Raw genomic sequence first — 23,861 nt, 5'->3', positions numbered from 1 at the left:
TCGAACCATGTTAAACACAAAGCACACTCCTAGACTAAACAAATTATAAAATTGAAAATTACAGTAACTATATAAAAAGGGAGAGAGAAAAGATAGCACTAGAATTCCCGTTTTTCGCAAGATTAAGTAATCCAACTCTCCTCAATATAATCAGTAAATTAACCTCTGCAATCTATGTTAAAAAAATAATCATTTGCATTTACGAGCAAAACTATTAATGGTAATTACAAAAAAGTAAAATAAAAACGGGAAAAAAAATTACCATGCAATAAACTTTGTTGTTGTATTGTTGTCGTTGCTTTGCCAGAATGAGGAAGATTGAGCAAGTACTGACAATTTGTTTAACCTTGAAATATAAGAATTTATAGATCTTATAATTTCCTTAATAAAAATTGCAAAACTTGAATGCAATATATACAGGGAGATTGGTGATATTACTAACTCAAATCCTAACGGTATGAGATATGGAGATCATGAAGATGAGCTCATTTCTCGTAAAGTGGAGTTAGACCCAAAAAAAATAATAATAAAATTTATATATTTTTAAGATAGTTATATAAACGAAAATAAACAAATGAAATTAACAATAAAATTAAAAGTATATAAGTGAAAATTTTACGTGTTGGAGGGGGATGGGGCGAAGTGGCCTCCCATGCTAATGTTGCTTTTTTAAAGTGGGTATATTGTATTGCAGGAATTAGTGGTGGATGAATTTGTGACACATGAGGTGAGGTTTGAAGACGTCAACAAAGCCTCTGGAATTACTTCTGGAAGGAAAGTGCATCCGATACGTGATATGGATGGACAAATGAGTTCATTAACACGCTCTCACTGATAATAACAGGACTTTTACTTGCGTGCATGTCCACCTATTACTGCCATCAAGTATCCGAGTTTGCAACATTGTCTATATATTTTAATTTTCAATAAACTAGAGTTGTTTAAGGTTATCTCTATACCAAAATAATTATATAGATACATATAGATTATTATTTATGTATAGGTTGTATTAAATTTATTTATTTTAATTATATATCTTTAAATTTAAAATCCTAATATTCAAAACTATGATCTTAAACTCAAATTTTAAACCCTAAACTTCAATTCTAAACTCTAAAATATAAACCCATAGATTTTGAAGTTTTAAATAAGACGTTAAACCTAAACATGACCTTAAAACTCTAAAATTAACTATTGAAAGTGAACTATTAAAATATCCTCTTCTAATATTTAATTTTTTATATATAAATTTTCCTATTAAAATATATTTTTATACAAAACTTCCCAATTAAATATTAATTTAAACTCTCGACCCTATTAAAATTATTATTAAATCCAATATTAATTCACGATGTTGAAGATTTATTAGAAATAGTTGAAATAAACAAAATAGGTCTTAGGTTTTAATCATAAATGCATTTTCATTTTATAAATCTAATAAAACCTAATTTATGCCCATTGCCAAACAAATCCAAAATAATGATAAAGGAAAGGAAGTACATAATAGTTTATTACATATAATACTATTTCATTACAGTAACACACTTTTTTTTTACTTCAAACAGAAAAAAGGACACAAACATTAAATATGTAAGAAAAACAAAAAAGAAGCAAATTCCCATAGAAATTTTTTTACTTGAAATAAAGAGAGTTGAGTCTTCAGTGGGAAGCAGTGGTCTCTTTCTCCTTGTCTTTATCGTCCTCAGTTTTGGAGTGATAACCGGGGATCTTCTCCTTGATTTTCTCCAAGATTCCCTTATTCTCTTTCGACTCTTCTTCATGGTGCACCACCGTAACTTTCTCAGCTGGTGGCGGTGCGGTAGCCTCTTCATCTTTCTTGTGTTGCACGGGGAGTTTCTCTTTGATCTTTTCCATGAAACCCTTCTCCGGCGTTTCCGAATCGCACTTCTCCACCGGGACGGCGGTGTTATCTTCCTTCTTTTCTCCACCGATCTTCTCTTTAATCTTCTCTTTCAATCCTTTCTTCTTCTTCTTCTTCTTCTTCTTCTTCTCTCCGCTATCACTTTCTTCCTCGTCACTGGACTGCACATTCATAAAATACACGCATATTATATTTATTATGTGCAAATATGGGAAACTTCTTAAACATTAAAGACAATGAAAATACTTACAGAGCTGGAGCTGCTATCCGATCGGTGAAGCTTCTCGAGGAGACTGGGCTTCTTCTCACTCTCCTTGTGTTCCTCGCCTGTCTTTGTTTCTTCTATCTTAACTTTCTCGAACTCTGTGGCCACCGCTTCATGTTGAGGCTCAGCCTTCTGCTCCTCTTTCTTCCCCAAGAAATCAAACATCCCTCGGTCCTTGCTCTCCACTGCTCCTTGCTCATCGAACCCAGACACCTTGTTGGCATGCTCCTCCGCCATTTTCAGATCAAACAGAAACAAAACCACAAGAAATATAAACGATCAAAGCTACCTAATGTATCACTTCACTTAATACAAAGTTGGCTGCAAATTGAAGTTTCTGGGAGAACAATATTGGGGTTTTATAGTACTTGGAAAGAGACAATCGACTCACTGAACGCGGATCTAACGCAGTTAAGTAATAAAAATAAAAAATAAACGGAAGGAAGTTAAATGGGTTGGCAAATCGAGCGCCATCGTTTAAGGGATAGTCTAAATGTACCAAGTGTTTTACTAAACATACCAATTCTTTTAATAAAATAATAAAAAAGGAATGCTTTGTCAGCATTTGGACAGCAACCCACCTTTTTCTATGTTTCACGTGCGCTGAACTCAACGTACCCAACCGCCTCCCATTAATTCCAACCGGATCTTGCATAATATATATTTTCATAAATTAAATATTATAAAACATTATTACAGATAATTTTTAGCTCTATTTTTTATTCATTATATCAGATTTCAATCTTTAATTCTAATTAAAGAAATCAATATTATTTATAACATTGATAATTTAAATTAGGATAAGTCTACAACGTATGTTGTATACCACTATATATTATTAAAGCGACATATTAAAATATATTATTAACTAAAATGTTCTTATTAAGTAAATAATAAATTATACGTGTAATATTTACGCTATTATATAATTATACATACATGTATAAAAAAAAATATAAAACATTCATTGATAAATATCAAATTATTTTAAAAGTTTCGATGTTTGAATAGTTTATATTTATATTGCAAATTATTTACGTAATTGCCCACGACTCCCTTGGTAGGTCGTAAGCAGACTTCTTTGTCGGCTACGATTTGTCGAGCGGTTGATATCAGCGGTAGGGATGGACATGGGTCGGATAGGGTGGTCCAACCAAACCTGAACTTTGTCCTTAAAAAAATCTGACACGATCCGAACCCAATTTTTTTTTAAAAAAACCCGACCCGATAGTTTGAATTAAATTTGTCCAAATATGATTTGAATCAAACATCAATCTAGTTTTAATCTGGTAATTAAATTAAATCAATGAATATTTGATTTTTATTATTATATTTTTTAGTAAAATGATAGTGAAATGATAGTAACATGATAAACAAAGTCAGCAACAAAACGCCACGTGTAGTCTAGTAGGGCCTGGGAAAATAAAACTGAAAAAGGGTTAGTCCACTAATTGTTGTTTTCAACATGACTAAATTTTTTATTATTTTTTCGGTAGGTTTAGTAGTACCCTCGTTTAAAGTGTAACCGACATCTGCATTAAACTTTGCATAAATGTTTAAAAGATTTTCACACTCTCAATCTACTTGACTGTATTTCACTCGCTTTCTCCACCCGACAACTGTAAACATGCCTGTTGAAGACAGCGAGTATTTAAGCTATTTTATGAGATGCGCTGGTGGGAAAATAAAAGTCAAACTCCATAAAAGGAAAAATTAATTCAGCGTGTACTAGCTCAACCACTAAAGTCATGACAATGGGGTTAAGTTTGTCTCTGGTGGGACCTCGCTGGTTGGCTTGCGATGGTCGGTGTCGAGGGCCCCACAGAGGAGACTGATGTTAGGACACGTGTTGTGCGTCGTGAATACGTAAGAGGGTTCGAGATTTTGAAGTATTTTTTTCTGGGGGCGGTGAAACGGCTTCGTTTTAAATTAATGACTTGTTAATCTCCACTTAAATTTCGTCACTTGTCATTATCACACTGTGAGATGTAATTTAAAAAGATCACGCCTTTAGCTTAAAGTTGTGATGAGTTCGGACATTTATGGTTTTTGAAATTATCCATACCGACTTCAATGACATCATTTATTTATATCTATTCAAATGAGATATGTTAATTAATTGAAAAGGACGAGTACCAACTATGCCATTTCTGTAAGTTAAGGGACTGTAAAGAACATGCCTCATCATATGTATAATAGTGAGAAGTTTAATATTCATTAAGATTTGTATAAAATCAAACATTGTAGAAGCAGTGAGGTTGATTAATTGATATATAGTTAATTCAAAGGATTTTTTTTAATTGTTCGTTGTGATCAGACGATAGTATACGTTTAAACATAAAAAATGTATGATAGAGAAAAAATAACATGAATACATAATTATTCCAATCAAATTTTCAAGTGGAAGATTGTTCGTTGGGCATAGGAGGTAACAATAATTCATGCCAAAGTGGTGACTCTTCAAAGCCAATTAATTTCAAGTTCAAAGTAAGAGACTGGCAACTTGCAAAATAATTTGATGGGTTAATTATATTTTTATCCCTAAAACTTGAAGGCCATTTACAAGTTGGTCACAAGACCCGGTTATAAATAGGCCTTTTTTCATCCCAAACCATTCCAATCTTCTCTCCTGTCCTAATGAAGAGAATTCTCTTTGTTTTCTTATTGTATAATTGAGAGAATTTATAATTTATATTTTTTCTTAAAATGAATTTTTTTACCTTTATTTGTATTGTTTTATATTATTAAAGTATTTTACGTAAAATATCTTTATTATTATTATTTAAATGATCAATTATTACTTTATTCTGTTTGACGATCGTATATACAATAAGATACAATTATTAATGATAGGTGAAAATAATATATCTCTGGCCATTTATAAAATTTACAGTGTGACGTTACTGTCAATTTATTTTTCTCTATCATATTTTTTTCAAGTAATGAATTATTCGTAATTTATAATATGTAATCAGTCTCCACTCGAACCCTTCGTGTAGAAGGCTAAATAATCAGTCCCATAATGTGTGAAAAAATAAAAAAAACAACTGAGCAAATCATAATAATTAGTCTCTTGGCAGACAAATCTACGTTCTTAATACTTTATGGAAAGGACTTGAGTAATATGATCTGATGAAATATCAAATCTTTTAAACTGCCCCTTTTATTTAACTAGAAAATGATCAAAATAAGGACATCGAACGACCAACGAATCCTTTAAAAAACGTGAGCAGCAAGATCTACTTGCTTCTGGATATGATAGTCGATGGTTTTCTCAAACCACACACCTTCATCCAGATATTTATCATAAAAGCTAACTTCCACATCTGCACGTACGATCAATGCTGCACTACTCCTTGTGCCACAAAGCCCCTGGTTCCCAACAACCAAATGATTGTACAAGAGAGAGAGAAAATTAGGGTTTTTCATCAGCTTTAACATTGTCAGTGATAAAAGGAAATGCTATTCTTCTAGAGTATCCAAGGAAAAAGAAAGTAAAATTTACCCTTGGGGTGTCCATTTCAACAAATATAGAGCTATGGTTGAACTCCCAGTCGAGAGCACAAATGCCAGGTAACTTGCTTTTATCAGCTTTCACTTTGTCCTTCATAAGTTTCTCAACCATTTCTTTCACCACTACTTCGTTTTTACCATATTTGTTCAGTATTTGTTTGAAGCTTTTACCTAGCCGTTGAGCCTGCAGTGTGTGAAAGTATTAATCTTCTATTAATAAAGACCGAAGACTGGAAGAATTCATTTTCCTTTTGTGTTTTACCTTGGGCCATGGTGAGTCAAGCTTGGCATTTGAGAGCACATGAAGACCTGGAGAAACCTGTTGGATGGCAACAGGCTCCCCCAGTGGCCTGTTGGAGATATAAACCATTGATTTTGAAGGAATGTCAGCCACAATGAGGTTAAATCCGTTGTATAGATGAGCATCGGCAGCCAGTTGGTGGGCAAATTCCATGGGGCTCTTTGTGCTCTTTATCAACATCAATAGTTTCGTCACGTTCAATGAACCAGCCAGCACCATTGGTAAGAAAGAAGATAGAGATTTAATTACCTTGAAGAAAAGTAAAGGGAGATCGCCCCGTGTCTTGGCGTGGTGAAGATGATGAAGCTCCAACACATTGGTGAGAAAAGCTACTCTTCCTTGTCTGGTGCATGCAAGCCATGTCCCTCCAGCAACTTCGTCTCTTCCTCCCAATATCTCGCAACCATCAACATTCCACCATGCCAATGCCTTGGTAGGCCTTCAATGCCACCCATAGACTAATAAGATATACGAGGAAGAAGACAAAGAAGAAGAAGTAGAAGAGGAAGAAGATACCTGTTGTGGTATTCATCTCGGTTATGTAGCAGAAGAAGAGGATATAGTGGATGGGCTTGCCAAACGAAAGCAGCAATACACATGGTATTCAATTATTTGTGTTTGAGTGAATTGGTTCAACTCTTTAAAGAGAGAGCAGCATGGTCGAGAGACAAGACAGGGACCGTTGTCTCTAAAAACTTTAAATTATCATATATTCTATAAATTTTCTTTTAATTTTTATCAATAATCTATTGTTATTTTCAGCCATCTTATAATTTTATAAATTTATCTTCTTAAATTTTTTAAAAATTCATATTATTACCATGAAATTCTATATCGGAATATAATATAAGAGCATGCACCAAAGCAAAGAAAGCGGACAAGGGAAGAAAAAATCTGCAATTTGTATTGTACTAAAAGAATTGGTTTGTAACATGTAATAAAAGCCATCACAATAATTGACGAATGTCTCAAGAGCAATAATTACATCGAATTTGGAAGTTTATAGTGCGTTCTCTTTCATTTAAAATTATTTTATTACTTTTGTTTTATTATTTCTTTGTTTTACAATTTTAAAATAATAATTAAATTTTTATTTATAAATAAACAATTATATAAAGTGTTAACGTTTATATTTTAAATTTTAATTATTATCAAATATTTAATTAAAGATAAATCTTTATTAAAAAAGTTGGGGCCAAATTGCATATCAAAGCCAAAGTTAGGGACTAAATTATAGATCAAGACCAAATTGCTTCTAACAAAAAGTCGGGCAAATTTCAGATGAAGTCAAATTCATGGGGCAAAAGGCACACTAACCCTAATTGTAATAACAGCAGAGAGATCCTTGCAAAATGCAACAAGTAGATAGATTTGCTTGTATTGATATTGGATTGACCAAACACATCATTATTAGGTATGTAAACGAACCGAACGCATATGAACGGAGGTATGCTCATGTTCGTTCATTTAAATAATAAACGAGCATAAACGAACACGAACGAACGAACATAAACGAACAACACAAACACAAAAAAAAAACTTATTCGAACACAACAAACGAATGTAAAAAAAGTAAACAACAAGAATAACAACTTAAAATTCATTAATATAACCTGTAACTTTAGAGTTAATTTGTTCGAATACGACAAAAACATACATAAATCATAAATAAGCTATATGAACATAATAAAATCTTAAAGTTAATTTGTTCAACAAAACAATCTTCTTGAAATCCAAACAACTTCAATAATCTTCGTAACATATTCAACTTGCCATATGTTAGAACATAAATGAATGAACATAAATGAACGAACATAAACGAACATATAATCGAACATTCACGAACGTAAATGAACGAACGAACTCTTTGTTCATTTAATAAATAAACGAATTTCCCGTCGTACGGTTCATGAACGGTTCGTTGAACGTTCAGTTCATTTACTATACATCCCTCCGTTACTTTAAACTTAAAATGCTTATAAAATACAGAGGTAAATAAATAAGTTTGAGCACCCAAATTCCTTGCTTCGACCCACATGCGTTCAATCTAAATGATGGTATAATTAATGGTTCTCTCAAACCACACACCCGCTTCAAGATATTTCTCGTAAAAGCTAACCTGCCCACCGGCACGTATCGCCAATGCCGCCGTACTCCTTGTACCGTACATGCCCTGTATAAATCAAGTGAAGATTTCAAAGTTGTCGTATAATTTAATTTTTTTTTACATTTGAAACGGGGGATTTTACCAGTGGAGTGTCCACTTCAACGAAGACGGAGCTAAGGCTGAACTCCCAGTCGAGAGCACAAATGCCGGGTAATTTGCTTTTATCCGCTTTCACTTTGTCCTTCATAAGTTTCTCAACCATTTCCTTCACCATTACTTGGCTTTTACCATATTGGTTCAACATTTGTTTGAAGCCTTTACCTAGCCGCTGAGCCTTGGGCCAGGGTGAGTCAAGCTTGGCATTTGAGAGCACGTGAAGGCCTGGCGAAACCTGTTGGATGGCAACAGGCTCCCCCATTGGCCTGTTGGAGATATAAACCATTGATTTGGAAGGAATATCAGCCACTATGAGGTTAAACCCATTGTATCGATGGGCATCGGCTGCCAGTTGGTGGGCAAATTCCATGGGGCTCCTCGTGCTCTGTTTTCAACAGCAACAATTGTTGTTAACTGTGAGCTAATTTGGTTCAACAAATGAAAGAAGAAATCATTTTTGTTTTACCTCCAAGAAAAGTAGAGGGAGATCGCCTCGGGTCTTGGCGTCGGGATGGGGATAAAGCTCCAACACATTGGTGAGAAATGCTACTCTGCCTTGCCTGGTGCATGCTAGCCATGTCCCTCCTCCAACTTCATCTCTTCCTCCCAGTATCTCCACACCATCGACTTCCCACCATGCCAATGCCTTTGTCGGCCTGCAATGCCATCCATAAATTAACAAGATATTCCAAGAACAAGAAGTAGTAGTAGTAGAAGAAGAAGATACCTGTTGCGGTATTCATCTCTGTTTTGTATCAGAAGAAGAGGATAGAGTGGATGAGCTTGCCAAATAAATGCACCAATACACATGGTTCCAAGAGAATGAGAAGAGACTAGAAGATTAGACAAGAAAATAATGCAATTTATTCTTGTTCTTGCATGCATATTAATCAGGGTTGCGTCGACTATATATTATGCAATTAATTACCCTTACCCTTACCCTTTCTTTATTTGATTGTTTTACAAAGACTGCTACTTCTACTCCTAATGGAAAACGCTCTCTTTTTATTACGTATTAAATAGTGTTTGATTTTAAACTAGAATCTTGTAAGTGAAGTATTCTACCTTTTATTAATTCAACCAACTATTATTGGCTCATAAAAGATAATCTTAGTGAAAATTGATATTAAAATGTCATCAAGCAAAGAGTGAAGAGGAAGGAATAAGGATATTAGGGGTGTGCAAACCCGGGTACCCGATTACCGGGTACCCGGAATATCCGGGTCGGTGATTTCACGGCCCGTGTTCCACCCGGATTTTTTTCTTTAAATTATTAAATATAAAAAAACACAAATTTAAATGTTCGAAAGTTCGAATTACATAGTCCAACATCGAAACACAAAATTTAAAAGTTTGAAATATTAACATATCAATAAATATGAAGAAATAAAAATGGAAGATTGAAATAAGATTATGAGCATGCTGGGTGCAAGTATCGGATATGGGTATGTTAGATTTTTCAGAAGGTTTTTCAATGTATTCAAGGGACTGGGGTACCATATTAGTCATATCCCCATATCTATATCTAATATGCAATGGAAAATTAAATATATATATATATATATATATATATATATATATATATATATATAAACTAAATCGGGTACTCGAAAAAATCAATTTTTGCGACTCGAGCCCGACCCAGCAGGATAATTTTTAAAAAAACTTACCCGGTTTTTTTAAATCCGGGTCAGTGGGTCGGGTCAATCGAGTTTGGTATTTTTACACACCCCTAAGGGGTGTTTGGTTCAAGGATTGTGGGATTCTCATGGGTTGGGAATCCCACATTCCCATGTTTGGTTGGTCGGGAATCTCATTCCCGGTAATGTTTTATTACAAATAGTAGATTTTTTGGGATATATTACTGGGAATGTCATTACTTCCCTTCTATTAGGTATTGTAACATTACCGACGTTTTGGACTAAAATGCCCTTAAATTTTTATTTTTTTCAAAAATATCATTCTTCTGTCATTGAATAATAAAAATTATACGAAAGTTAAATTACAAATTTATCCTTAAATTATTTTAGATTTACAAAAAAAATCTATAATTAAAATTTTATATGAAGTTCAAGGGTTAAATTTTTTTTTACCCTTTCATTAAACCTTTTTTATATTTTTAATTTTGTAAAAAAAATTATATAAATATTATGAATTTAATTTTTTAAAGAAAATATATAAATATTTTACAATTTGTAATATTATACAAATATATAATAAGGACAATTTGGTCAAATATACATTCCAATAATCTTTTAACCAAACACGGTAATCTTACATTCCTGCTAAACCAACCAAACACAAAATACAACATTCCCAGTAATCCTATTCCCTGATAATCTTTTATTCCCACTGATAATCTTACATTCCGTGAACCAAACGCACAGATATGATTAATCAAACCCCATACTGCATTTCATTTAGAAGATGAAATCAGTAAGTAGATAAGAATTAGGGTATTATTACTTGTTTAGTTACCCATTTTAGTGTGTTTCTGTCATTATCACTCAATTTTTGAAGTTTTACTTTTTATTATTAAACTCTCAAATTTCGCTCTTTTTGATTACTTGATCTTTAAGTGTTTAACGCAAGCATCAAAATGGTGCATTTTAGAATCTGTGAAACTGACCTAAACTTTTAACCTTCTTCTTCTCCATGGTCGATATACTTCTCCACCATAATTCAACTGCAATCGATCATCCTTTACGACGTAATTGATACCAAAATAATATCATTTATACCATCTTTCTTCTTCTAAATTTTGTTTTCTTTGACATCAATGAAACTCAAAACAATGCTCAATCTTATGTTGATTTGATCTATAATTTTCATTGCTGGATCAACATGAATTCAAGATTCTCCTTCTTGACCTCCTCATCATTCGAATTTAAAAGAAAATTCTCCAACATTAATGAATCAAAGGAAGCCTAAATATCCAAGTTCAATAAAATTTTTATGGTTTTACATAAATTTACCCAAAAAATAAATGGCATTAAAGACTTAACGATATAGTGACATAAAATAATAAAATTTGGAAGTTAAGTGATCAAAATAGAAACATGTTAAAAATTATATGACTAAATATGTAGTTTAGCCAAAGAATAAATACCTAAGAAAAGAAAGTATCAACGCGTATAATAGAGTGAGTAGCGGCTGCAACTCTAAAGATAAGCGTAAAAGTCGGGTGGGCCAAATCAGTCGTATTTATATGAACTTTGATTACGCGTCCGGCTGGCCGCCGTTGTAAAAAAGTACCGAGCATGTTTTATTTTGGGTTAATTTAACCAATCTCTCTCAAACTATCGTCTATATTTTAAATTAGTCCTTAAAGTTATGTTCTAACTAAATCCTCAAAAGTATGAGTAATCAATCATGTCAATTAGGCCTTTTCATCAATTAGTTGTCAATTCATGTGTTAAATGCTAGTTTAGATCTAATATGGATTATATCTAAAGATGATAATAATTGTTTCGGATTCGAATATTTACATATATTAAACTTGTTTTTTATGGATTAAAATTATATAAATTCAGTTAATTACTATATGCTATGTATACATATATTAACCCTTAAACATCTATTATATGAATATTATTTTATTTTTATAGATGACAAATTCAAATTCATGCAATGGAAGCCTAATCCACTTTATTTTTTGGGATAACGATTAATATTCAGTTGTCTCAACCCATTATTTGCTTTGCTCTATAATTTTTTATTTAATTTTTGGGTAAAGTACATAGATGGTCCCCTGACTATAAAATATTATTTTATTAAGTCTCTTTACTATTAAAAGTTATAAAATAGTCTTTCAACTAAATAATATTCTTTTTTAAGTCCCTCAACTATTAAAAGTTATAGAATGATCACCTAACTATTCATTATGTTCCAAACTTATCCTCTTCTGTTAAAAATTGACAGTTGTCTTAGTTGGACGTTAACATGATGACTGAGATATGATAGTTGTTTGAGATTCTGGGATCATATTTTATCATATTACAATTAGTATGTTAATGTTCAGTTTAGAATAGCATCGATTTTTAATATAAAATGACGAGTTTAGAACATAATGAATAGTCAAGTGATCATTTTGTAAGTTTTAATAGCCTAGGGATTCAACAAAATAACACTCTATAGTCAAAGAACTATTTTGTAACTTCTAATATTTGAATTTAATGGGAATAATGAACTTGATTTTAGGGTATGTTTATAATTTATGGACTAATATTTAGATTTCTTTCTTTTAAAAAGATATTTAAGTTATATTTTAAAAAAAACCACAGTTATTTGATCTACTATATTAGTACAACATTTTTATTTAATTTTTAATTTATTCCATATAAAAAATATATTTCAACAAAAGAAAAAGAATAAATTTATTTTAAGTTGATTCCATGTGTAGAGTTTAGCTTTGATAGTGATGTTTTACCAAGTTTATCATTGCCCACATTTTCATCAAATTTATTACTTATACAATAAACCCATAAATTACGACAATTAAATTTACCAAACGAAGTTGATAAAAGCCTATCGTATGAATTAAGCAAATATATGCTTAATTCACCCAAATTAACAATCTCATAGTTAAATTTTGTAAATTTACATTTTTATCGTATTTATTTTCTTTTTAGTTTTTTATTGAAATTTGTATAGATATTTATTTATCAAATTATAGGCATTATCTTGCGGCCTATTAATTTTTTCACAACAGAATTTGTTAGGCCCAACCAATTTTGAGGCTTTTCTAATTAGAATTGTGATTGTGGATGCCTTCTCACGGCGGCAAAAGAGCTAATTCTACTAGATCACACTGCCACTACCCCCTCTAGTGGTGTACGGGATGAAGTAATGGGTAAGCTAAAGAAGTGGTCCCTTTCCTTTGAGTTCTGTAAACTTTTCCTCACCGAATTCAAGAAGCATAGATTTGGTCATTTTCGTTTTGTTTTAATTAAGATGTGGTCCCTTAATAGTTTATTGACGTGACACGGTAAATATATAAAATTAAAATTACATTATTTCCACATAGATAACACGTGGATTAAGTTTTGGTCACTCTCTTTTCATATTTGTACACTTTTGCTCACTAAATTTAAAAAAACATAAGTTTTGGCCACTTATGTTATAGTTTTATTAAGTTTTGGTTACTTGAACGTTGAATGTCGTTAGTTTGATGACGTGGCTCGTTAGTAAAATGATTTAATTTTTATTTTGACCCCTACACTTTAGACAAAATACTGATTATGAGTCTTTTTTTATAAATTCAAATTAGTTTGACAACATTTTAATTTATCCATTTTTAATAGGTTTTCTTCCCAACCTCATTGGTGGTCATCTTCTCTTTGCTTTTTCTTCAGACATCTTTGCTCCATTGCACCATTGCTCCATTTGCCTTCTTTCAAGGTACTTATGTTGTATTTCAAGAATTATGAAAGATTTATAAATTCTGATAACAAATGATAACACCATAAGTTCAAAGAAAAATGAGAACGTAAGAATCTAAAGATAAAATGAAGTTGAGTAATTTCAGTTATACAAACTAAAATTCAATTTCCAAAGATTGAGATTGCAGAATGCCTAATCCAACAACGAACAATAAGACAAATCAATTGATCCAAATAACCCGATAAACGAATATCACTCTTTCTAGTGATTTTTCCTTAATAAAACACCTCGAGTGAAACATAATCAATGGATCCAAACAACTCGATAATTGTATTTGTGAATTCATCCACTGAACTCAATTCGAAATCCATGATCTTCAACGTCGAATCTTTGTTTTCCACTAAAAACAAGCAAATTTTTAAATCTAGATCCCTATGAATCACCACACGATCTATTACACCACCACCTTCGCACCGACCTCCGAATACCTCATTTGTGTGACGATCCGATCAAACAACTCACCTCCAGAGTAAAGCTTCAATACTAAGTGAAAGTGTGTTAATATTTGTAAACATCATGGAGATCGATCACGTTCGGATATGACGAACGTTCTCGATGATCTTTTGCATCACGAAGATTTCGTTTATCAATCACGTGTCAGAGATGGAAACATGGTATCATGTCGTCAATAACGTTGCCATTGAAGAAGGTTTAATTTTCTCTACATGAGGCGGTGGCGTCGTTGTGGTGGTGAATCTTTTCAGAGTTTTAATGGCAGATTCTCTGTATTTTTCATGATCTATATTATATATATTTTTATACATTTTCTTACAACTGATAATCCACCTAATTTGACTTCAAATAATTCTAACTAACAATTATAAACAAGAAGGCTATCGTAATGGAGTAGAGATGTTTGAAGAAGAGGCGGGGAGAAGGTGAGCAACATTGGGGGTTCAGGAGAAAAATATTTAAAAAATTGAGAAATTGAAATATTATCCCTAAACTAATTTGAATTTACAAAAATATCCATAATTAGTGTTTTGCCTAAAGTTTAGGGGTTAAAATAAAAAGTAAATAATTTTACTAACATCTCATGTCATCAAACTAACGACATTCAACATCTAAGTGCCAAAACGTAAAATGATAATGTAAGTGACAAAAACTTAATAAAATAATAACGTAAGTGACCAAAACTTATACTTTTTGAATTTAATGAGAAAATGTGTACAAATATGAAAGTAACCAAAACTTAATCCACGTATTATCTACGTGGAAATGATGTAATTTTAAATTTTATATATTTACCGTGTCACGTTAACAAATTGTTAAAGATTTAACGGTCGTTAACCTTTAGTGACCACATCTTAATTAAAACTAAATGAAAAATGAAAAAAATCTTAATTAAAACAAAACAAAAGTAACTAAATCTTATGTTTTTTGAATTCAGTAAGGAAAAGTTTATAAAGCTCAAACAAAAATGATCATTTCTATAGTTTACACTAAAGTAATTTTCAGTTTTTGAATTCGACATTTTTTCTTTTATTTTCATCCATGAAATATTGTTTGATTTTAAGCCATTTTGATAAGGTAACTATTTAAGGTTACATCATGTAGTATTATCTAGATAGCCTGGTAAACTTGACCCGAATCCAATTATTCGAACCGATTTATCTGACTTAATATACGATATTAACCCAAATATAATGATCAAATTTGATCTGAAACTCAACCATACCCGATCCAAAATTTAGCTGACCCAATATGAACTCATAACCAATTTGATTCGAATCGAAAAAAATCCGAACCAAAATTAACCCGAACGGAAAACAAACCGAATCGAAAATAACTTGAACCAAAAAGCAATCTGAATCAAATTTAACCCGAATCAAAATTAATCTGAATCGAAAGCAATATAAATTGAAATTCTATATATACTTGATTAGACTTATAACCAAATTAAGCCTAAATGATAAGATTAACAAACGAAGACATATTTTTACAAGAATATACCAATAATTCTATAAATACTTGATTAGACTTATAACTAATTCAATATGAATTGACCTGATCCAAAAGTTGACCAAATCAAAAATCAATCGATCCAATATTAACCCAACCCGAAATCTAATCGATGCGATAATAATCCATCCCAAAAAGCAACCGATCCAATTCTAACAAAAAAACATATGACCTGATTGTCACCCGACCCGAAAATTGACCCGACCTGACCTTATTTACCATACACCCAAACTAAATCCAACCAGACCCGATCTAACCTGAATAAAATTAAACCGAATATAATCTAGACCTGAAATGACACGACCCAAAATAACTCAATCCAAATCTGAACCAAATGACCCATTTATCACCTCTAACCGTAGAGTATTACATCATTCGATATCTTTTATATTTTATTTGAAGGTTATGCAAATAGCACATTATGTTATGTTGACTCAATTCTATTTGGTAATCAAATTAAAATTTGTTATAATTTTAATTGTTAAAGATTATTTGATGATTAAGTTTATTTAAAAAATTATGAGAGGTTAAGTTTATTTTCTACATAAATATAGAATAAGTTTAATCTTTAAAATTATGAGAAAATTATTTTAGAAGTACATAGTCTTTTTTTATGATCTTGATAGCTTTTAGAATTTATAGCGTAGATATTTTTTGTAGAGATATTGAGATACAATGGTTTTTTGGGATACATTAGATTTTAAGATACATGAAATTTTATATATTTATACTCTTTGTAACCTCTACGTATGTAATGAATTTGTGCTTTCTTTTGTAGAGGTAGACAAGATCGAACCACATTAAATCTAAGAGAAGTTTTGCTTCAACAAACTTTAGTTGGGTGTAATTCTCAATTGATCAAATATATATGCAAAAGATATTATATAAGAATTGAAGTTGTTAAAGAATCAGTGATAGTGTTTCAATAAATAATTGATTTACATAAGAATTAAAATTGTTAAAGACTTAAAGATTTATGTCCGTATGAAATTTTAATTAAGAGAAAAGGTGTTACATATTAACTGAAATTTTAATTGGTAATTAGGTTGAATCTTATTGTAATTATAGTGATTGAAGATTTATTAAATTTATTTAGATATTTTGATGACTATTTGTTTTCTTTATAAATATAAAGTAAATCTCAACATTTAGAATTGTAAGAGAATTATTTTTAGAAATATGTAATTTGTAACACCCCTAACTCGTACCCTACCTAGATACGAGTCCGAGGTGCCATATCGACTTTTCAAAACTTGTACATCCATAAAACGATACGAAATTTTAAACTTTTATTAACACAAAAACCATATTTACATAACTAAGTTCGACACATTACAAAATTTATCAGAGCATGCATAAATTACCCTTTTTTACATGCCAAAACTTTTAACTCAACAAAACACATACGAATAATTTTCTTATGATATGATCCTTTAGTGAAGATATGCTGCTCCGCCAGTACTAGGGCTGCTCCTGTTGCTTTTTGATACCTATGTGTAAATCACTTACACGCTAAGTCATAGACTTAGTGAGGCATAATAAAATATAGAATAAAACTCTAGTTATTTAAACATGCATGAACATGTAATCTTGTAATGCCATACCAACAATATAACAGTAAATATAATATAAGGTATACATATACCTATCACACATTGTTTCCATCACAATCCTTACTATCATCTATATCTTGTAATTATAGCCTCTTATACCTAACCTTTTTAATCAACACCTGATTCATTTAACCTAGCAATACATACATCATCATAAATCATACAATTCATATCACAAGACATATACAACACATGTACACATGTGAGTCTATGTACACATGTGAGAACTGTAGATATGTGAGTCTATTGAGGTTATGCACTATGCTGTCACCACAACTCGTATAGGGTCCCACTAGAGGCATATGAATTTGTCCCGAAGGACCACTATGAAATGTCCCGAAGGACCACCAAGGCCGTCTTGTAAATTTTGGTGGCCCTATGCCATAACTTTAAAATAGGCCTTTTAAAACTAAAATATTAGATATATAAAGAAGTTCACTAATATTTCAAAATTTATTATAACTATAAGAAACGTTAAATAGTGGTAAAAAATATCTTCATATAATAAATTGAAATACAAAGTAAGCTATTCTCTAAATAAATTCGTTCTCCTAGCATTTTTGGAAGCAAAGTTATTGACTAGCTCTTTATAATCAAGACTCTCCAATAGATCGTTTTCAATAGCTATCAATGCCAATCCATTAAGTCTCTCTTGTGACATTGTGGACCGCAAGTAAGACTTCAATAACTTCAATTTTGAAAAACTTCTTTCTGCAGATGCCACCGTTACTGGAATAGTCAATAGTACTCTAAATACAATTAGTGCATTAGGAAAACAATCGACCTTTTTCATAAATTTTAAAACATCAGTAGGTCTCATATTTTCAGCTAGCAAGAAATTGTTAAGTAATCTTAGCTCCACATAGAGTTCATTTGCATCAATATCTGATCGTCCATTTTTCTTGAGTGCATCTTCAAGATGACTACAATATGACTTAAGGTGGTTGTCATCAAAGAACTTCAACTTGTCACAAGAGAACAAGAAACCAAAATTTTTCTCATACTCTTTGTATTGTTCAAACCTTGTTGTAAGAGAAGCAATTGCCTGATCAACAATATACAAGAAGTAGTTGACTTTAAATGACTCCTCTGCAGAAAAAGAAGCATCTTGATTAATTGAACTCTCGTCAAATTGTCTTTTCCTACGAATTACACGTCTTTGAGGGAAGACAGGATCAACATCCATTTTAGTTGCAATTTGCTTAGCAATATCGACAGCTTTCGAGAACTCCGTGTTTCTAAACTCCTCAAAGAAGAAGATCAAACCTTTCACTTCTTTAATAGCAACATCAATAAGCATATCTTTGGATTGTAAGTTTTTGCTCACTAAATTTACGGTGTATAATATATCGAACCAAATGACAATCGAAACTAAAAACTCAAAATCGCCAAGCTCATTTGTTGCTAAAGATTTAGCTTCACTTTTTATTTTGGAATCATTATCGTTCTCTGCAACTTGAAGTAAAGCTTCTCTTACTTCCACAATCTGAAATCTAATAGCTTTGACATTATCAACACGACTTTCCCAGCGTGTGGTTGACAATGACTTAAGTGTCAGTCCTTGAACATTATCCTTCAAAATTTGCCACCTTTTAGAAGAATTGGAAAATATGGTGTATATGCGATGTATTACTCCAAAAAAATCTCTAGCTTTTCCACAAGTATTAGCCATGTCACATAATGCTAGATTAAGACTATGACAACCACAAGAAGTATAAAATGCTCTAGGATTTATATCTAGAAATTTCTTTTGTACTCCCTGATGTTTACCTTTCATATTCGATCCATTGTCATAGCCTTGACCACGCATATCATCAATATCAAGACCAAGTGACTTCAATTCATCTTGTGTTGTATCAAAAAGTCCCTGACCAGTGGTATCATTAACATTTAAAAATCCTAAAAAAGATTCCTCAACACTGACACTTGTGGATGAGAAATTTACATACCTCAATATGAAAGTCATTTGTTCCTGATGATTGGAATCTGGGGTACAATCAAGTATCACTGAGTAATACTTTGCTTGCTTAACTTTTTTTATGATATCTGATTTGATTGCATGTACAAGTAAAGTTATTAACTCATTTTGGATTGTATGACCGATATAGTGAACATGGATGTTATCACTTGTGATACGTCTCACGTGCTCTTTAATAACTGGGTCAAACTCTTCCAACATTTTAATTAAACCCAAAAAGTTACCGTTGCTCTTTTGATACAACTTCTCGTTCGATCCACGGAAAGCTAAATTATGTTTAGCAAGGAACTTTACAATTGAAATAATTCTCTGAAGAACTTTCTTCCAATGATCTCTCTTTTTCAAATTGTTCTTGTGCCGCTTTATCAATTGTTTCATTCTTTTTTAATCTCTGACGCATATCAAGCCAAGTAGCCATGTTTGTGACATGTTCTAGGCCAACTTCATGCTCTTTAAGTCTGGTGCTAAGATGTTGCCAATCTGCAAAACCGTCATTAGCTAACTGACCTTTTGCAAGCCTTTCCTAAATATTTTACAACAGAAACAAAAAACTCTGTCAAGCTCTTTGGAATATACTAGCCATTCTCTATCCACCTTCTCATTGTTTGGGAGGATTCTAGTATATAAAGCGGCAGAAAATCGTATTGAAAATTTATCTTTAGGACCCTTCTCAAATGACATATCTCTTTTAGGACCCTCTGATACTAGAACCTTAATCATGTCAGAACTAAGATCATCCCAACGTCTCGGATCAATATATCAACATGATTAACATCAACATGGTCATTATTAACATCATCCGCACCTTGACCATCAATATCGCCATCATCGACATTAGCATTATTAGCATCATCAACATCTTCGCCATGTACATCAACATCATTAACATGATCATTAACAACATTTTGATCTCGAGAAAAACTTGTGGTTCTCTTTGAATAAACTTATTTAGAGCTCCACTCTGAGACTTAATGAGTTCTTCGAGTCTTTTTCTCTTTTGACGTTTTTCATGTCCTGATTCATGTTTTCTTAACCTAGGAGGCATAATCTCTGAACATGTTCAATAAATAGCCAATACAAATACAATTAGAAACTTCAAACATAAGATATGTGTATTCTAATTTCAGTATCTACATACTCATACATGGATCCATATTAGTATTCTAATTGATATATTCTAATTTCTCACTCCTTAGACTAGAAGAAAGACTAATTACATCTTTAATTTAAGGTATGCATCGGTACACTCTGTAGTGCATCGGTACATTCCTTAACTTGTGCATCGATGCACTAACTATGCATCGATACACAAATCACATTCGATGTTTTTATTCTAAGGGGTGCATGGATGCACTCCTCATGCATTGATGGACTAATTGCATTCGATGTTCATTTATTTGAGAGTGCATCGATACACATTGAAGATGCATCAATGCACATAACCCAAAAATTCCATTTTAAGCACGAAATTCACTCTCTTTTCATCTCAACTCTTCATCTTTCACCTCCTTTAATATACCTAACTTGCATACACCTACTTAAACTAATTTATACCCATTCAATATCTCTTAAACTTCAAAATTCAATCCTCCACATAAAATTCAAGAATCTCACTCAAATTCCAACGTGATCTAAATCCAATTTTAACGCTTCATATTTCTTAATTCAATCTTTGACAAGTCAAATTTATCTTCCAATTTAGCTTATTAACTCATCATCAAAATTTCACTTAAAAACTCCTTAACTTTAATTCCTCCCAATTCCTCTATTCTTTGTTTTAATGCTAGTTTAAGCATTCCTTAGGATTAAGTATCACTTAAGAATCATAAACCTGACTTAAATTCAATGAATAATTAACTGTCTAGGAAACTCACCTTATCAAGCTTGAGCTCACGGCTGGAAGAGGATGGAGAAGAGAACTCTAGAAAGCTTCTTTTTTCTCCTTCATTCCCACGCGTAACCCATATATATCCCCACTTAATAATTATCTTTCCCTCAAATTACCATTTCACCCTTCCATATTTCCTTCTTTAATATTTAAATCATATACAACATTTTTCATGTGAGTCCCCAAACTTTCAATTTATCTACTTTGACCAATAATTTCTGAAATATTTCAATTTAGTCACTAACCCGATATTGAGGATGTTACAAATCTCCCCTCCTTTAAGAAAATTCATCCTCAAATTTTCACTGTATTAATAGATTAAAATATTGTCTACACGTTTCTTATTCATATTCACATATTACCTCTTCAATTAATCTCTCAAGTTATCATAACCTGACTTCCATTATCTTTTTCCTTTATACATCCATATCATTTATATTTATCCTTAAACAACACCCTTATCAAAATTTCATAATTTCCATAATTAATACTATTTACACAAACTTTTCCTTTGTAAAATCCTTATTCCAATCACAAAATACTTATCCCTTTCCATTGTCTTAAACTTTAATGTTAATCCTTAACTTCTGTTATTATACCAATTCTTAAACTCTTCTAAAACCATATTCTCATCACTTGCTCTTTCAATATTTTTTTTCCTCCTAACATCTATCCTCTAACACTGACATTTCCAATCCGTCTGAGCTGATTAGTTGTACCTCTTTGTAATCTATAATCGTTATTTGCATGCTAATTATATAATTAGTTCATTTCCAATATTACTTCCAATCCCTTGAAGAATAACTCCATTAGATTAACAGAGAATTCAATTCCCTGAATCCAAATGGAACACCTTCCACATATCTTGTTCACTTGAGTACTATATCTTACTAGATTTGTCACTTCAATATTACTACAATGACTTCTAACTAAATTATCCATTCTCTTACCCATTCACTATTTATATATGGACATACTAGCTCAGATCAACCAATATCATAACATATTTACTGTACACTAAAAAAATACATGCTATTGTCTCTAGATCATCACAGTCATCATTGATCTTAAGATTGTATACTCTAGCTGTGGAGCGTATTTCCTGTTGAGTAGAAGATTCGGTCTGATTTCTTCCTCTACCTCTACCCCATCCTCTCTGAGACATCGAAGCAAATCGCTTTGACTGTACAGGCTCTCCGGCCCTCAACGGACAATTTTTCATGTAATGTCCTATTTCTCCACATCGGAAACAGGCACCAGTGACCACTCTATACATTCCACAATGATTTCTTCCACAGATTTGACATTGTATAATTTGATTTTGATGTGTTCGCTTATCACCAGACCCTCAAGACTGAGAATGTCTAACTTTCATCTGATTTCATTCTTTAATAAAAGATGTCATTGATTCTGATGGTGCTTGAGATCAAAAACCCAAATCTCTACCTTTATTGGATGGTACTGTGCTCGATGAAGCCCCAGTTCTTTTAGAAGATTGAGCTCTTCGCTCCCTAAACCGTTCATTCTGAGTTCTTTCAAGAGCTTTCGCACGATTTACTACCTCTTAAAACGAGGACAAATTTAACACGATTAACATCTCTTTTAATCTCGGGTGCAAGCCCTTTACAAACCAGTCACACTCATCTTTCTCGGTTGGAATCAACTCAGTTGCAAAACAATTGAACTTGTTAAACTCGCACTCATACTCATACACAGTGCGATTCATCTGCTTCAGATTCAAAAATTCTTGCTTCATTTGCCTGATGAACTGATCTCATATATACTCGTGCTTAAATTCTTCTAAAAACAATTACTAGTTTATCTGATCACTTGGCATCCTCAAAGTGACATTCGTCCACCAAATTCTCGCTTGCCCACGCAGCAAGGAGACTACTACATCTAACTTTTCCATATCAGAACAATGAAGTCCTTCGAGTATGATTTTCACATCGTTAAGCCAAAGTCCACAATAACTGGACCTTCACCGACTTCACCTTTGAATTCAGGAGCTCCTAATCCCTTTAACTCTTTTGCCACATTCATTTTATGCGTTGAGGAGACAGGAGGATGGAAACGCATCAATACCGCGCCCAACGTCCTAAAGAACACATGTTGATCAGCTACAAGCACTCCAGAAGGTGCCCGTTCTTCACATTGCCTGGTCAAGGCAGGTGAATCACTACTGTCAGCTAATCTATCATCTCCCGCTTCACCTCGGGAGCTATCTTGTCCGGAAATCTAATAAAATATAACCAAATAAGTCTATTAATATAACATCGTATTTATTACTCAGATCAGATCAGAAGTTATCACTACTATGTTGGTATGTACATATCTAAAGACACTCTAGACTCAGGTTTATGCCTAGAATCGGCTAAACCTTAGCTCTGATACCATTAAATGTAACACCCCCAACTCGTACCCGACCCGGGTATGAGTCTGAGGTACTACATCGACTTTTCAAAACTTGTACATCCATAAAATGATACGAAATTTTAAACTTTTATTAACACAAAAACCATATTTACATAACTAAGTTCGATACATTACAAAATTGATCCGAGTATGCGTAAATTACCCTTTTGTACATGCCAAAACTTTTAACTCAACAAAACACATACGAATAATTTTCTTATGATCTGATCCTTTAGTGAAGATATACTGCTCCGCTAGTACTAGGGCAGCTCCTATTGCTTTTCGATACCTACATGTAAATCACTTACATGCTAAGTCATAGACTTAGTGAGGCATAAT

The 23,861-nt window shown here is 32.3% G+C and overlaps 3 protein-coding genes and 1 pseudogene across 3 annotated transcripts; all 4 read right to left on the bottom strand.

Annotated features, from left to right (window-relative positions):
- Positions 1 to 1,490: 1,490 nt before the first annotated feature.
- Positions 1,491 to 2,460, bottom strand: LOC120145991 (phosphoprotein ECPP44-like). The gene is made up of 2 exons (XM_039159671.1): positions 2,133 to 2,460; positions 1,491 to 2,043 (listed from the first exon to the last, which is right to left on the bottom strand). Exons 1-2 carry the CDS (start codon positions 2,382 to 2,384, stop codon positions 1,660 to 1,662), a joined length of 636 nt encoding a protein of 211 aa, XP_039015602.1. The 5' UTR covers positions 2,385 to 2,460; the 3' UTR covers positions 1,491 to 1,659.
- A 2,903-nt stretch (positions 2,461 to 5,363) lies between these two features.
- LOC120145912 (transport and Golgi organization protein 2 homolog) lies at positions 5,364 to 6,560 on the bottom strand. Its single transcript, XM_039159621.1, has 5 exons — positions 6,478 to 6,560; positions 6,211 to 6,400; positions 5,923 to 6,129; positions 5,653 to 5,844; positions 5,364 to 5,519 (listed from the first exon to the last, which is right to left on the bottom strand). Exons 1-5 carry the CDS (start codon positions 6,558 to 6,560, stop codon positions 5,364 to 5,366), a joined length of 828 nt encoding a protein of 275 aa, XP_039015552.1.
- A 1,433-nt stretch (positions 6,561 to 7,993) lies between these two features.
- Positions 7,994 to 9,050, bottom strand: LOC120145990 (transport and Golgi organization 2 homolog). The gene is made up of 4 exons (XM_039159669.1): positions 8,952 to 9,050; positions 8,691 to 8,880; positions 8,211 to 8,609; positions 7,994 to 8,134 (listed from the first exon to the last, which is right to left on the bottom strand). The coding sequence occupies exons 1-4, from the start codon at positions 9,032 to 9,034 to the stop codon at positions 8,009 to 8,011; spliced, it is 798 nt and encodes a 265-aa protein (XP_039015600.1). The 5' UTR covers positions 9,035 to 9,050; the 3' UTR covers positions 7,994 to 8,008.
- An 8,717-nt stretch (positions 9,051 to 17,767) lies between these two features.
- LOC120145911 lies at positions 17,768 to 22,383 on the bottom strand (annotated as a pseudogene).
- Between the last annotated feature and the right edge of the window lie 1,478 nt (positions 22,384 to 23,861).

This window comes from Hibiscus syriacus, unplaced genomic scaffold (genome assembly GCF_006381635.1).
Source record: "Hibiscus syriacus cultivar Baekdansim isolate YM2019G1 unplaced genomic scaffold, ASM638163v2 tig00110895_pilon, whole genome shotgun sequence".
NCBI lineage: Eukaryota > Viridiplantae > Streptophyta > Magnoliopsida > Malvales > Malvaceae > Hibiscus > Hibiscus syriacus.
This window is presented reverse-complemented; position numbering and strand designations above follow the sequence as displayed.

What these genes read in the sequence shown, in the direction of transcription:
- LOC120145991 (XM_039159671.1), bottom strand. Translation starts at nt 2,384, where the DNA reads ATGGCGGAGGAGCATGCCAACAAGGTGTCTGGGTTCGATGAGCAAGGA. An exon ending in CGGATAGCAGCTCCAGCTCT is followed by an intron (nt 2,044 to 2,132) that starts GTAAGTATTTTC and finishes ATGAATGTGCAG; the next exon opens with TCCAGTGACGAGGAAGAAAG.
- LOC120145912 (XM_039159621.1), bottom strand. Translation starts at nt 6,560, where the DNA reads ATGTGTATTGCTGCTTTCGTTTGGCAAGCCCATCCACTATATCCTCTT. An exon ending in CGAGATGAATACCACAACAG is followed by an intron (nt 6,401 to 6,477) that starts GTATCTTCTTCC and finishes GTGGCATTGAAG; the next exon opens with GCCTACCAAGGCATTGGCAT. An exon ending in TCCCTTTACTTTTCTTCAAG is followed by an intron (nt 6,130 to 6,210) that starts GTAATTAAATCT and finishes ATGTTGATAAAG; the next exon opens with AGCACAAAGAGCCCCATGGA.
- LOC120145990 (XM_039159669.1), bottom strand. Translation starts at nt 9,034, where the DNA reads ATGTGTATTGGTGCATTTATTTGGCAAGCTCATCCACTCTATCCTCTT. An exon ending in AGAGATGAATACCGCAACAG is followed by an intron (nt 8,881 to 8,951) that starts GTATCTTCTTCT and finishes ATGGCATTGCAG; the next exon opens with GCCGACAAAGGCATTGGCAT. An exon ending in TCCCTCTACTTTTCTTGGAG is followed by an intron (nt 8,610 to 8,690) that starts GTAAAACAAAAA and finishes TGTTGAAAACAG; the next exon opens with AGCACGAGGAGCCCCATGGA.